Source organism: Halichoeres trimaculatus, unplaced genomic scaffold, assembly GCF_033239565.1.
Source record: "Halichoeres trimaculatus isolate MK-OKI-2021-1 unplaced genomic scaffold, fHalTri1.1 fHalTri1_scaffold_1, whole genome shotgun sequence".
In the NCBI taxonomy this organism is placed as follows: Eukaryota; Metazoa; Chordata; class Actinopteri; order Labriformes; family Labridae; genus Halichoeres; species Halichoeres trimaculatus.
In genome coordinates this window covers 14026701-14040672 of record NW_027437179.1, presented here as the reverse complement: position 1 = coordinate 14040672, position 13972 = coordinate 14026701, and the positions used below count along the sequence as shown (strand labels likewise).

Genomic DNA, 13972 nt, shown 5'->3' with positions numbered 1-13972 from the left:
ATACTTTCCATCTTGTCTGATAGGTAATGTTTGTGTGTGTATGTAAACAGCCAGGGTGAGTTATGTGCTCAGGCACGTGCTTGCGTCAAGGTGGTTTATTCTAAAAGTAAAATATACCTTTGAAAAGTTGGCAGGTTAAACGAAGGTCGTGCACTCAGTCGCAGAGTGCAGTTTACAGCACATTCCAGTCACTTTTGTTGGAGCTGATTTAATTCTACATTTAGTTCTATAAATGAGGCACGGAGCATGCAGGTTACAAAAACTATCATAAATCACAGGTAGCATTCAAACCTGCAGTTAGCCCGCCATTAAACCTCGACATAATAACTGCAGAAATGTGCTCCTTTTGCTAACACACCCACTAAAACTATCCGCACTGGCAGCTCCACTTTTTTATAACTTAAAGACTTTTGACTGCAATAACTTTTGGGAGGAACTTTTGGGGGGTTTTCTGACCTAAAGTACTGGGTCTTAAGTTTAGTTCTGGGGATCTACCCCTTAAAATTGCCCTCTGCAGATGCCCTGGGGGCCTGCAAGCTAAACGTTTCTGAAATAAAATCACCCACAGTGATTTTAATTCCCCCTCCTTCCACAACAAGATCACACTGAGCTATGATAGACTCAGTTTAGTTCCTCCTAAACAATCGTCTTTGAGCCTGATAGTGAGAATGTGTCTGTCAGCTCCTGGTGTTACAGTTAAAAGAGTGACCTCGTGAACTGGAGACCTTCAGCTGTGGATATCCTGTCTACAACACTTGTTGAAACCAAGGTTATAATAGTTTTGGATTTGTCATCATAGTTTAGTTTTAGTTAGTTTTGACATTTTATTTCCCATTAAAGTTTAGTTTTAATTAGTTTTGAGCAGGCATTCTAGTTTTTATTTAGTTTCAATTTTTGCAACAAGGCTTAGTTTTAGTTTAGTTTTAGTTTAGTTTTAGTTTAGTTTTAGTTTAGTTTTAGTTTAGTTTTAGTTTAGTTTGGTTTAGTTTTAGTTTTAGTTTAGTTTAGTTTTAGTTTTTCATACCTTATTAACCAGGTGCAGGATTCAAAAAGGTCAGAGTAAATATTTTGTCATACTGTTTATTTTCAAGTCCAACATAGTGCTCACTGCTCAGTCAATGCTGATACTGAACTGTTGGCTGCTGCCTTAAACACATGAAAATAATATAAACTTAGTGTAAAAAATATAAGCATAAATTATTTAAAATAATGTTGACATAAATTGCATAAAAATAATATACACATAAATTAGAAAAAAACAATATATTATAAGCTTCAATAAATAAAAACTTGGACTCTGTAACAATAAAGGCAGACTCAAATACAATAAAAACTTGGACTCTGTAACAGTTAAACTATTACAGATGCTCTGATTCATTGCTCCACTACATTTCGTCTCAGCACAGCGCACAGCCAGTCAGTGCAGTAAACAAGCACGTCTCTATACGTCGCTATGATGGTGCTGTATGACACTGACAACTGCCGAAAACTGTCTAAATTTGGTTGGGAAAATGTGTCTGATTAATTAAATAAATGAATTAATTAAAATTAATTTATTAATTAATTAAAATCCTAAAGGCTATTAATATTGTCAAAAACTATAACTGAGGGAATTTTGTCTATCATTTTAGTTAGTTTCAGTTAGTTTTGCAGTTTAAGTTTACTTATCGTTTTTGTTTGTTTTTTTTCTAGTTTTTATTAGTTTGAGTTAACTGCTATGTATTTTAAATTTCAGTTTCGTTTTTAGTTTTGTTTTAGTTAACTATTATAACCTTGGTTGAAACACAGAAGAAGTCTTCGAGAATCCATCCTTGTTTAGTTTTATATACATGTCAGAATGTTCCCATCAGACAGTGACTTTATGATAATCTAAAGACGTCTGAGAAGGATGCGTCCCACTGAAAGTCGTCAATCAGCAGTGTCACTCTTTAAGCCAAAGCCTTTAAGATCAACCAGAGTTTTTCAGCCTTGCTCGTCTCCTGTCCAGTGTCAACAAATCCATCTGCTGTGCAAAGAAGTACAACCAAAAAGCAGCACAAGATGATTTTCCTCCATGCTAACAGGCTAACTATAAATATCTTATTGTTTTTCCACTGTTAGATTCTGTTTTGTCTGTCTTCTTCTATTGTTTCATCTTTGCTGAATGACCTTCATTGCTGTCTTACTGCCCTGTGCCTGGTGTTTTAGTGCAGTTATTTTCATTTATTCATTAAGCACCTTCTGAACAGCCTTACAAACAGGTTCCCCGAAAGAAAGGAGCTTTTTTTGTTTGTGAAGTGTTCATGCAGGTTTTTGTTCAGCATTAAAGCTTCAGACATAAATTATTTAGAGTGAAACACATGAAGAAAACATGACTTTCCTGGGCACTAAACCCTGACCTCCTCTAACTAAAGGTCTATAACATTAACCAAGGATTCAGAATAAGGTTTGCTAATTATGATTCAAAGGAGAGACCTGTTGGCCTCTGTGCTGGACCTAAACAGGAAGTTCAAACAGGGAGGTAGAAAATGTTGTCAAAGCAGGAAGCTGGAGGTTAACCATCATTTGAACATTAACATTTCTGCTGCTTGAGGACAAATGTTTACCTCCTATGACCTCGGTGAGATGTCCTTATAAATATGAGGAGGGCGCACAGCTGGCTTTGTAACTCGAACAGTCTTCTTTGTTAGCTTTGAGGATTCCCGTCTAAACACTTAACCTCCGTCACTGTCCTTGAACTCTCCTTGGCCCAGCTTCAGCCCGTCCTCTGCGATGCTTTGAGTATTTTGTCATGCAGTAATGAAACATGAATATAAACAATTCTTCCTCTCTCTGTCTCTTAAACAAGCCACAGGCTGAAGAGTCACTTGATTTTAAATGTCAAAGTTCAAAAAGACTGAAGGAGAAGGTTTATTTCTTCTAAGAGCATGTGTGTCTCATGTTGTTTTAGACTTGTATTGTACAATCAACTCTGGCCTCTGCTCCTGCAGATTTGGTTGACAGGGACAAAGAATAACAGTGGAATATGTTTGTTAAAATAAAGTAAGTAAAGTTATCACATTTTTACTTGTGATAAATTTAGATTTAGCCAAATGGACCATATGAAGCTAGCTTGGTGAGCGAAAAATTACATTATTTCTTGCTTCTGCCTTTACTGATACAGATATACATTTGCCCCATGGGGTCGTAATTTGCATTAATAAAACAGCGATATGAGGCATGAGGTTATCTTTTGCTTCTTTAATCCATCCATTAGTTTTTACTGCTTTTCCCTTTTTGGATCCCTAAGGGGATGGAGATAATTCCAGCTGTCATCGGGCACAAGGTGGTGTACAACCCAGACAGGTCACCAGCTAACATGTAGAGACAGTCACACATGCACATGCACACACACTCTCCGAATAAACACTAACTTTATTTTAAATGCATCTTTCTTGTAGTTGAAATCTCTGTTCTCACATTCAACACTTTTAATTTTGTTGTGTTGTTCTTCACTGGTTTCAGTTCAGACCTGCAGCCATTAGCTCGTGCACCACCGCCTGCTCTCTGTCCAAATTTCCTGTTCTATCCATTCACCTATCTTTTCTGAGGAAGGAAATTAAAGACTGAATATATACCCTTTTAAACAAATAAACAAATAAATAAACTAGTGCTGGGCAAGTTAACGCGTTATTTTCGCGTTAACCCGTCAATCTATTAACGCCAGTGTTTCCCATTAATTAATGAGACTGTGGCGGCCCGCCACAGTCTCATTTGGCCCCGCCACAGTCTCATATGGAGACAAAAATACGATCCGTCACTCTGTCAGACCATTACACAGCTGTACTTTCCTACCGCACGTAAACAAGCGAGAACAAGAGTGCGCGCGCACTGGTCACACTCGTAGACGTCACTCTTTACCTGTTACGTTTGGCGCGAACCAGATTCCAGCGAAGTTAGAGCGAGGCGTCTGACTCTAAGGTACGTGTAACTTCTTTTTTGGGCATTAGCGGCCATGCTAACTGCGGCCGTGGACACAGTATCTCACTGCGCTGTCTGCCTCCCTTCTTGGGAAGAGGAATGGCTGCACCGCGCACGTCTCGGTTCAAGAGTTTCATTATCACAGCGCATTCAGAGTCAGTGTCAGGCACACAGTACAATTACCTGTACAATACTGACGAGCTGACGCGGGTTATTATTTCATAGTCTCCTCTCCTGGGGCCTACATTTATTACAGCGAAGTCCTCTTAAGTTTCACTTACGACGAAAAGGCAAAACGTGGATACGACCAACATTCTTTTCAGATCTATCAAACTCTGCATACACACGGCTGCACGCTATTCTCCGTGATAAATCACACTGCGCCGAGAATAGCGTGAATGTGGTGAGCACGCCTCCTTTCCCACCTTCAGCGTGCCCGAACGTAACCATATATGGCCAATGCAAATCAGTACGTGCATATTAAGTAGCCATGTGCTACTGCGATTTTTGTACTGACGTCAGCGTAAGACGGTGAACACCACAGACGGAGAGAGCATGGAGGAAGATGAATTTCTCTCAAAGCCAGATACACAGAAATATCAGGAAATATCAGTCAGAAAATGATCTTGCATTGATTTAGGCTTCATTTTGTGATGAAGTGGGCTGCAGCAAATTTAGGAATCTTTATTTATTTAGACTATTTTCTGCAGTCACTGTAGAAAAAAAACAGAATGAAAACACTACACTCCCAAATCCAAATAAGGGAGCAGAGAGAAGAAGAATCGTAATCAGACCCTTTATCCCAAAAAATATTTTTTAGTATGTTAAAACAATATAAAGGGTTTCTACTTTGCTTCCCTTTCACCTACTCACATCCTGGTGCTCTCTTTTCTTCATCAGCTTCAAACACACACCTCGTTAACTCAGGTGAGAGAATAAGGGTAGGCTACAGTCTCAGTAGCCTGATGACGGATCACAGATCACGGGAAATAGTGTAAATAATCTGTTGTTGAAATGTTGTTCAGTAAATTGTTCAAAATATTGTGAGAGAGTGAGTTTTTGGTTTTGTTTCTGAATCAAATTGAAAATATTTCTGATATGCCTGTGTAAGTTCTTATTTATCAGTGTATGTTCATGTCCATGGTCCCACACTGCACTTACTGTAAGGGCGATACATCGCGCTTAAAAACGTACACACACAGTTAAACCACCGAGGGTCAGAGACTCCCCCACCACAGTCTCCTAAAATCCTGTGGGAAACACTGAACGCCATTGAATATTTTATCGCTCATTAGTGCATGTTGCTCACATGCTTTTATTTTGTTAATGTCTGTTGCTGACCGCGGTGGAACCAGAAATGAAATTGGCAGAAAAACACGTTGAGTAACCAAAACAAGCATGGAGAAGAGGGGCAACAACACGGAACTTAAAGGCGCTCGCAGCTTAGTGTATCAGTCTGTGCGCACGGCGTGCCAGATATAAACAAACACAGGTAGTCTGCCAGGACGAAGAGACGATGAGAACTAGAGCCTTATTTAGCGGTGTTTTTGTGTGAAAGTAACGCGCTGAAAATTCTCTAAATAAAGCGTGAATGCAGACAGATATCAGAGTTTTTCGGTGGGAGTCTGTTTATTTGTGTTTTTGGTCAAGTAAAATATGGCCCCGTCTGAGTGCAGAGGAAACCGGCAGAGGAGCAGGGAGGGGGTCTTTGGTGCGAGCGCTCTGGGCTTCTGCTGCACAAAAACACTGCTGTAATTTCTGCCCTAAACCTTGCAATAGGACCCAACTTGTTCCATCCTGGAGTATCACTTTAATGCCCTGACAGTGGCAATAAGCTTTAATTTTGTATTTACATTTTGTAAATTTGATTTGCACTAAATATGTGATTTAACTATTACTGTATAACAAGTACTGATTTAGTGTTTGCTTGACAGATGTTATGGCACTTTCGTTCATATGGCAGAACATTCCAATAAAAGTGCACTATACACTGCTTTTGAATTCATTATTAGATATTGAATTTACAATACAATTAATTATGATTAATCAGGGAAATCATGCCATTAATTACAATTACAAGTTTTAATCGTTGCCCAGCCCTAAAATAAACGAATGTAGCAACAAGATGTCCTCAGGTGTTCAAAATCAAATCCAACTGTTTGTGTTTGGGTAATAAAATAGTGCTCCTGGTTGCATAATGTTCAATTTTAAATCACAATCTCAAAGATGTTGAGTCTCTGACATTATGAAATGTCTCTTTGTTGCACTAAATAAGTTAAACACACAGTAATTGATCATGTGAACCACTGATGACTTGTCCTTGCTTTTGTTTTGTTTGACAAACTATATCCATCTTCCAAGGACATCCTCTGCCACATTCATCATTTAGCAGAGGAAATGTTTGGGTTTTTTTTTTCAAATTATTCTTTAACTTTAGGTTGAAGGCTGTTTCTTGCTTTAAGCGTACATTTATATAGTAGCATTTAAGTCTTTGTGCCCAGATAAACCACTTCTTTGTCTCTTTCTCTACCTGCACAATGACCATCCCCTGCGTATTTTTTTCTTTGTTCAGCACGTTAGTCAGCAGCTGCTTTAAATGTGCTGTGAAGAAAATAAAAAGGTTAACTGATGGATTAAACAAATCGAGAGCAGAGAGAAAATACAGCCCTGATCTTCTTGTTGGTTCAGCTTTGAATATTTTTGTGTTTGGTTTGGACTCAGAGAAGAAAAACCTCTGGGTCGCTGCTGCAAGAGGACAGAAAAACAGCATCCAGATGTAATCTGATTTTGAAGTGAAATGTTACAAAGGTCTCTGTGAGCCACAGACTTCTACATCCATCACAGGTCCATGTAGGGCCCGTTTGTTTGACAGACTCATCTGTAGACACACACACACACACATGCACACACACACACACACAGCATGCAGCTATCTTTGACTGGTACACACACACACGCACACACAGCAGGTTTCCCACCGAGAGATCTCTGAGATTTATGAGGTTCTGTGGGAGCATCATGACATTATACATATGCATGTGTGTCTGTGCGTGTCTGTGCTCCTGTACGGTTGGATTCACATGTAAAGTGAATGTGCCTACACACACCACAGCTGCTGTTTGTGCTCCAGTTGTAACTCACAGAAATGTTTAGTTTCTAGATTCTTCCGTTACTACAGTAGCCACGACAGAATGTGTCCTCTGTGTCTGTGGAAATAGGCCACATTCCAGTGAAAGTATCTTCACACCAAGAAGGACTGAGGCACAGGGATCTAAGTTACTGACTCCAACAGAGCAACTTTATATTACTGTCAGCATGTCTTCTTACAGCTCAGTACTTACATAAGTTAGAATCAGGCTGATATCATGATTACAACACTGAAGATGTTGAGTGTTTACTGGCATGATGATGTAGGAACCACTAAAAGTTCACAAACCAAATAAAAGTCACTGAATTGGTTCCAAAAGTGGGGGTCCTGAAATGCTTTCAAAATTAAAAATCATTCATGGTAGCATATTTACGACAGTATTGTAAAAAAAATTTAACCAAACAGAGGTGAAATGTATTAATTGAGCCAGGATTATGGTACCAGTGGAGACAGATTAATTTAGGAAACAGCAGTATGTGTACATAGGCACTGTGATTTTATACTAATCAGCTAAATAAAGTAATGTAGGCCTTGTTGCATGTTTTTGGACTTGCCTATCAGTGTTGTCCCACAGCAGGGTGTTGTTGGTCTCTGAGCTGAAAAGTTTAAGAGCCCCTGCTGTAAATAATCAATATAAACAGAAACAACCAACGTGAAGTTTTGATGACAATAAGAAGTTTGGAGTAAAATAATGGGTTGAGCCGACAAAGTGAAGAAAAAGATCTGCAGTTCCTCAAGTGTCCACATGAGGCTGTCACTAAAAACAGGGACACACTACAGGAGCCCATGTTAAAATGATCGTTAGTTTGTTGTTGTTTGCAGCAGAATTAATCACCTGCTCAACTTGGTACAGAAAAGAAAACATTTGTTTATTTCTGACAACTGCTGTGTAACTTTTTGAAACAATCGCTTTTTATTTACTATACCTCATACCATACCTTAGACTCATGCATCAAAGCCACATCTTCAAGTGCAGGTTAATGCACAAAAGCCTGTCCACTTAGTGAAAAGATCTTGTTTATACCATGTTTCTGTTAAAATATGAAAAAATAAATGCATTTTTTTCTGTATTGCAGATGATGGGAAGGTGCTGAAGGCCGTGTCAGTCAACAAAGACAACAGAGAGATTGAGGAGATCATCCTGGAGGAGCTGACGGTCTTCCAGGTGAGACACTGTTCTGTTTTTATAAGACCAGGTACCGAGAAATACCTCAACCATTCTGATGACCTTCAGTTCTCAAGGTTTTTAGAGTTTATTTCTTTAGATCCTTATACGAAAGTCTGACAATCAAACAAACACACATGGACCTTTTATGGTTAAAGTCACAGAGCTTGTTTTGGTGTCTCTGTGCCGATCCACCAGCTCCTGGACCATGAGACAAGCTGCACTTGGCCTTCACATGTAGTTTCCAATGGGACATATTTGTCTGGAATCCCTCAGCTGAACATAAAAACAGATAGCAGGGCTCATATTTCCCATGATCCTCTGTGTAAATAAGGTAATACTGAAGACAGGAGGAGAGAGGAGGGCAGAGAAAAGGAAGGAAAAGGCCAAAAGTCAGAAATACAGCTGCAGCCAAAAAAAAAGGGAAGAGATAGAAACAGAAGAGAACATGTGCATGAGAGGAATTTAGCTCCACTTTTAATGAACCTTCATCTCCACGACCTGAGGGTGAAAAAGCTCTGGATCTGCTCCAGTAGAGTGTAAAGGCTGTGATGTAATTTTTGTGGATATTTACACACCATCAAAGTGTGATACTTAAAATACCTGTAATTTCCCTGCTGGATGAAGCTACTCCAAAACAGTCTCCACCGTTTAGTCTTTAGAGCCCACATCATGGAAGATAGAAGAGTGTGAGGTTTATAGCAGCTGAAGAAGAGGTTAGAGAATATGAAGAAGACAAAGACAGGCGTCTGAGGGAGCTGGAAAAACAGAGCGCAGGTGAAGGGAAATAAGAAAGACAGAAACACAGCGACTTTGTTTGTTTACATATCACTGAGATTTAAACAGGAACTAACCCATTTCCACGTGCTCCTCACAAATAAAGGACAGGAGTTAAACAGCTGGCACTGACCGAGCAGCCAGACGACAAACATCAGAGTTGATTTTAAAGTTTTCTGTCCTTGTGAGTCTGGATTTGAGCCAGAGGATGCAGCTTTGCTCCCTGACTGGGTTTCAAAGAGGAGGTGCTGGATGCTTGGTCAGTTTGTGACGGGACAGGATAACCAGATACCTTTACTCCTGCCCTCCCAGTCTCCTTTATCTCCTCCTCCTCCTCCATATTCTTCTGGACCCTCTGCTCAGAGTGGTCAGGGGTCATTAACTCCCTTTGTGAAATGCTGAAACAAGTCAGCGAGCGCCAGGAATGGAGCTGTGGGGTAATTTAGCCCTCTGAGGGAAAAAAAGAGACTCATTAGATTTCTAATCTCAGTAGCTGTCCTGACCTCAGAGTCGACCACAGTGTTTAACGTAACTCTGAAGCTGCCTTAACTCACTGCACAGCTGGAAAGGACTTCACTTAGAGAATAATGTCAGTGGTTTTTAAATAGATGCCACATTTCGTTTATTGTCTTTGCTTTGAATGCACAAAGTTTCATTCCCAAAGATTTTGTTCTTGAGTCAGCTGAAGCAGTTTGATGCCATTCATCAGACATCAGGAAAAAAAAACAACTCAAGCATTTACAGTAATCTGATCAGACAGGGGTTGACCGACCTGTTTTTACAGTTTAGAAAAAGACTAATTTGCATGAAATCTGTTTGGTAAAATGTATGCAACAAATACATGCATGCACAGAGCAACAAAAAATAAACCCAACAAATTATGAAAAAAAACCAACAACAAATAAACACAAACTGTAAAGCATCTCTGAAAATGATCAACAAAGAGGTCTAGTGAATCTCAAATTGAGGAGATTGTTTCTGATTTCTTAACTGAATCTTAGTTAGAAGTGCTATCAAGATGAAAGTATTAGAGTTTGTTTATGCTGTTGCACTTTTATTTATTTATTTATTTTTTCTAAAATGTAGCTTTTATCTCAATCTATATCATTTTTCTTTTTCTCTCTCTGCAGAGTCCCACTCCAGTCCTGAGCATGGAGCTGTCTACGAAACGGGTAAGTCATATTTTCTTCTTCCCCCCTCTGTCTTCTGATCTTTTTCAACTTTTGAAACCTTTGCACTGTTCAGGGAGACAACAAACAGATAAAATCTGTGGTCAGTTCAGATGATCTTGGTAGGTCATGAAACAATTTATGGCACGGAGACCAATAGTCCCTTTGATACCTAACGCAATGTTTAGCAGAGGGAAGCAGGATCTGTCCTTTTTCTCAAAGAAAAAGATTTCTTGGATTTATTTTGAGCCCAGTGATAGACTAGCGACTTAGTCCAGGGTGTGCCCCGCCTCTCACCCTACGACAGCTGGGATAGGCTCCAGCCTCCCACGACCCTTAACAGAATAAGTGGTATAAAAAATGAATGGGTGGATGTATGTATTTATTTTGTGGGACAGTGACAAATAAAGGTTAGTATCAAAAATAAGCTTCAAACTTGTGAAAATAACATATTAGATGTTTGTTTTTGCTTTCTGTTGGTGTCATAGTATTTTGTATAACTTTTCTACCATTTTTAACCAAGAGTTAGTCCCATTAAATTGTTAAATGGAATGACAAAAGAATGACAAGTGTTAAATACCTTATTCAAGTGTTCTGATAAAATTAGACATATGTTATTAAATATCTTTTCAAAGTATATTAATAATTAATCATATTGGCTTTGTTGTACTGGGCAAGTCAGTATGCCATAGACATTTATGTTTTCTTCATGTTTTTGGGTCAGTTGTTTTATAATCATTTTAGATTTTATTTTTACAGTGTAGTAGACTGCTAAAATCATATTCATAGTAACTTTTTTGCACAGTATCAGATTTTTTATGAGAAACATTGGTTACACTAATTGAGGCTGAACCATCAAAAAAAAAAAAGAACATAAGAGCAGAAGGAAGCTAAACAGGAGAGTGATGGAGCACTGTCTAAACACAAGCTAAAGGCTAAAACACAGGTTAAGCTAAGCTATTCTGCAGTGGTCTTTTTAAACTTGAGAGTCTAACAATAAAATGAAGAGTGAGGTTACGTTAGCTCTGCTTGGTAGATGACTGGCAGAGCATAGCTAACCAGGATTCGCTAACATTATACATTACAGACACGTCTTAGAGCACCAGGCTGTGAGTAACTCCGAACAGTCTGCTCACCTTCTGGACACTAAACTACAATACAAACTGGGTTTATAAAGTTTGATTGTTCTCACATTTCAAACAATAGTGCTACAAAACTACAAACAAATAATTGCATTACCTTATTGCTTTGCATCCTGGGAAAAGTTGTTTTGAATAAAGAAGAGTTAGAAGATCTGCTCCCCATTCATTTGCTTCAAAACAAACATACATCTTAGAATGACTCACTTGTTTGTGAGAGTAGATGCTAGTGCTCATGGGAAATGGAGTCTTTATTATGGAAAAAGACAACAGATTCCAACCACAGATGTTATTGCAATCAATGCCAAACAGAAAGTCCTTGCAGTGCGTGCCAAGAACAAAAGGCTAACATGGCCGCTTGGGAGAGGAGAGAGATGGGGTTCCTGGACTGCCACCATGAGGTCTCTTTGACCCAGCCAATCACCTGCTGAACTAAAGACTGACCGCTAATCCATAACTGAGACATGTACATCAGCAGCAAGCAGCTGCACATCACTTCTAAAACAGCGGTTAAAGGTTATCAGACGTGGGGGCAGAGAGATGAGATTGCCTAAATCACTGATAACAGCTGGTGTTTTTATTCAGCTGATAAAAAAATGAAGGAATGTAAAACTGATCAGCAGTAAACTGGGGCGTCTAAGGAGAAACCTCGGCAGCCTGCCCAGGCACAGCCTATGTGTGAAAAACACTTAGCAGAGAAAGCGATATTTGCTCCTCCAAAGCTTGTCTTCCCGCCGTCTCCTCTCTTTATCTCCCCCAGCAGAAGTTTTAGTGATGATTTGTTTTTTTCTCTCACTCATCTTCCACAGCAACAGCTGTATGTGTCCAGTGAGCTCGGTGTGGCCCAGCTGGGGCTGCAGAGGTGTGAGTTATACGGGACAGACTGCGCTGAGTGCTGCCTGGCCAGAGATCCTTACTGCTCCTGGGACGGACAGACCTGCTCTCAGTACTTCCCCACCAGCAAGAGGTGAAGACATGCACAAATATCTCCTCATGGGACGCAACAGCATGTTGTTTTTTATCAGTTAGAAATATGTTAATCAGAGTTTTCTTATGGTCCCAAACATATTAGCTGATATATATCTATGGATTCTTATAGCTACAAATCCATGGCCAACGATAACTGCAGCTTCTAGACTTCCCTGCCGTGAGAAATAAAGTTCTGTGTTTCTAGTTTCACTAATAACATGACTCTATAGCTGCTCTGTCCTAGATAAGAATATCAGGACACTTTAGGACAGGAGAAGGCAAAGAAATTGATATTGGATACGTGACTAAAGAGACGTTCAGATGTGGAACTTTCTCAGGGACATGATGCAAAGAAAGAAAGAAGGGGAAGCGTGGAGACATGACAACACTCTTTACCCTGGCTGAAACAACAATCTATATTTTCATAGCCTGATTTTGCTCCAGGGTCCCTCATTCATAATCTCAGTAGCTTCATATTTTCAGCCCAGAGGAGCCGGCTGACTCCCAGTAACAACAGAGAGAAGGTTAAACTGCTCTATCTAAAGGCAACCACACTATCTACTGCTGTCAGCTGCTGTTAAACTGATGAGTCTGCTGTCTGCTGCACACCACAAAACGTTTCCGACATTATCAACATTTTAGACTCATTTCATTCACAAATATCCCTTTTTCCATTGGAGTAGCTCTGAGGCTGGCTCTAGCTCAGAGTTGGTTCAACCTTACCTCTTTCCACTTAGCCAGCTGATTCAGGCACCAAACCAGAAAAGTATTTCTAGAGTTCCAGAAACTCCTCACTGAGCTAGATAAAAGACCTGCGTACATCAGGGGCTGGGGGCCCCTGAATAAAAACAAATAAAATCAAAGTTTTTTCCCGATGTGTAAGGTTATGGAGCCATCTTATAATGAACTTTTTTAAAGCTCCCATATTCTGCTCCTTTTCTGCAGTTTAATATGGATCATTGATGTCTTCATGAAATGGTAGTAACATGTTTTGGTCCAAAAAGCCAATAAATCAAACACAGCAGCATTGTTTCCAGGCTCTCATAGCCCCTCTGTTCAGAACGCTCTGATTTAGTGGGCGTGGCCTTCATATGTAAATGAGCCACTGCTGATACCGTCACGCTCTTCCACGTCACTGAGAGCGGCTCCACAAGCTCCTAATGCACAATGTTTGTAAACAGTGAAGCTCGTTTACCGTAACATTACAGGCTAAAACAACAGGCTAACCACAGCTAAAGTTAGCATCCTTAAGCTAACACAGAGACAGGGGGACACTGAGGAAAAGCTCTTACATCTGCTCCACAGCACACAGCATTTAAAATACTCACATTTCCAGGGTCTGAGGTTTGTTGGTGGATGGTTGGTAATGTGCCTGGATTCAGGACCAGTCTGTTCGCTAGCCCTCTGTTGTACTGTCCAAAGTTGGAAAAGCAGTCGGTCATGAAGTGACTAGCTCACACATGCACAGTTTTACTGAGTGTAGCTGGAACATTTCCCTCATAAATGAACTCTAGCCTCTTAGTCTTGTCTTCTTCTGAGATGGGAAGCTTGTGTGGCTGTTTACAACCAAAAACTGAGCAGTGATGACTCTTCAGCTTTGGCATTCTGAACAGCAGCGGGGAAGGGAGTATCTGCTCCGGTGGACCAATCAGGTCAGACTTGCTCC

At 39.9% G+C, this 13972-nt stretch overlaps 1 protein-coding gene across 1 annotated transcript in view; it reads left to right on the top strand.

The window, feature by feature from the left end:
- Positions 1-13972, top strand: part of LOC141789193 (semaphorin-3D) — a 142616-nt gene that overhangs the window by 121936 nt on the left and 6708 nt on the right. Inside the window, exons 13-15 of the mRNA XM_074668538.1 lie at positions 8164-8252; positions 10160-10201; positions 12147-12304. Of these exons, the coding sequence (XP_074524639.1) occupies positions 8164-8252; positions 10160-10201; positions 12147-12304 (289 nt within the window). The remainder of the gene's footprint in view (positions 1-8163; positions 8253-10159; positions 10202-12146; positions 12305-13972) is intronic.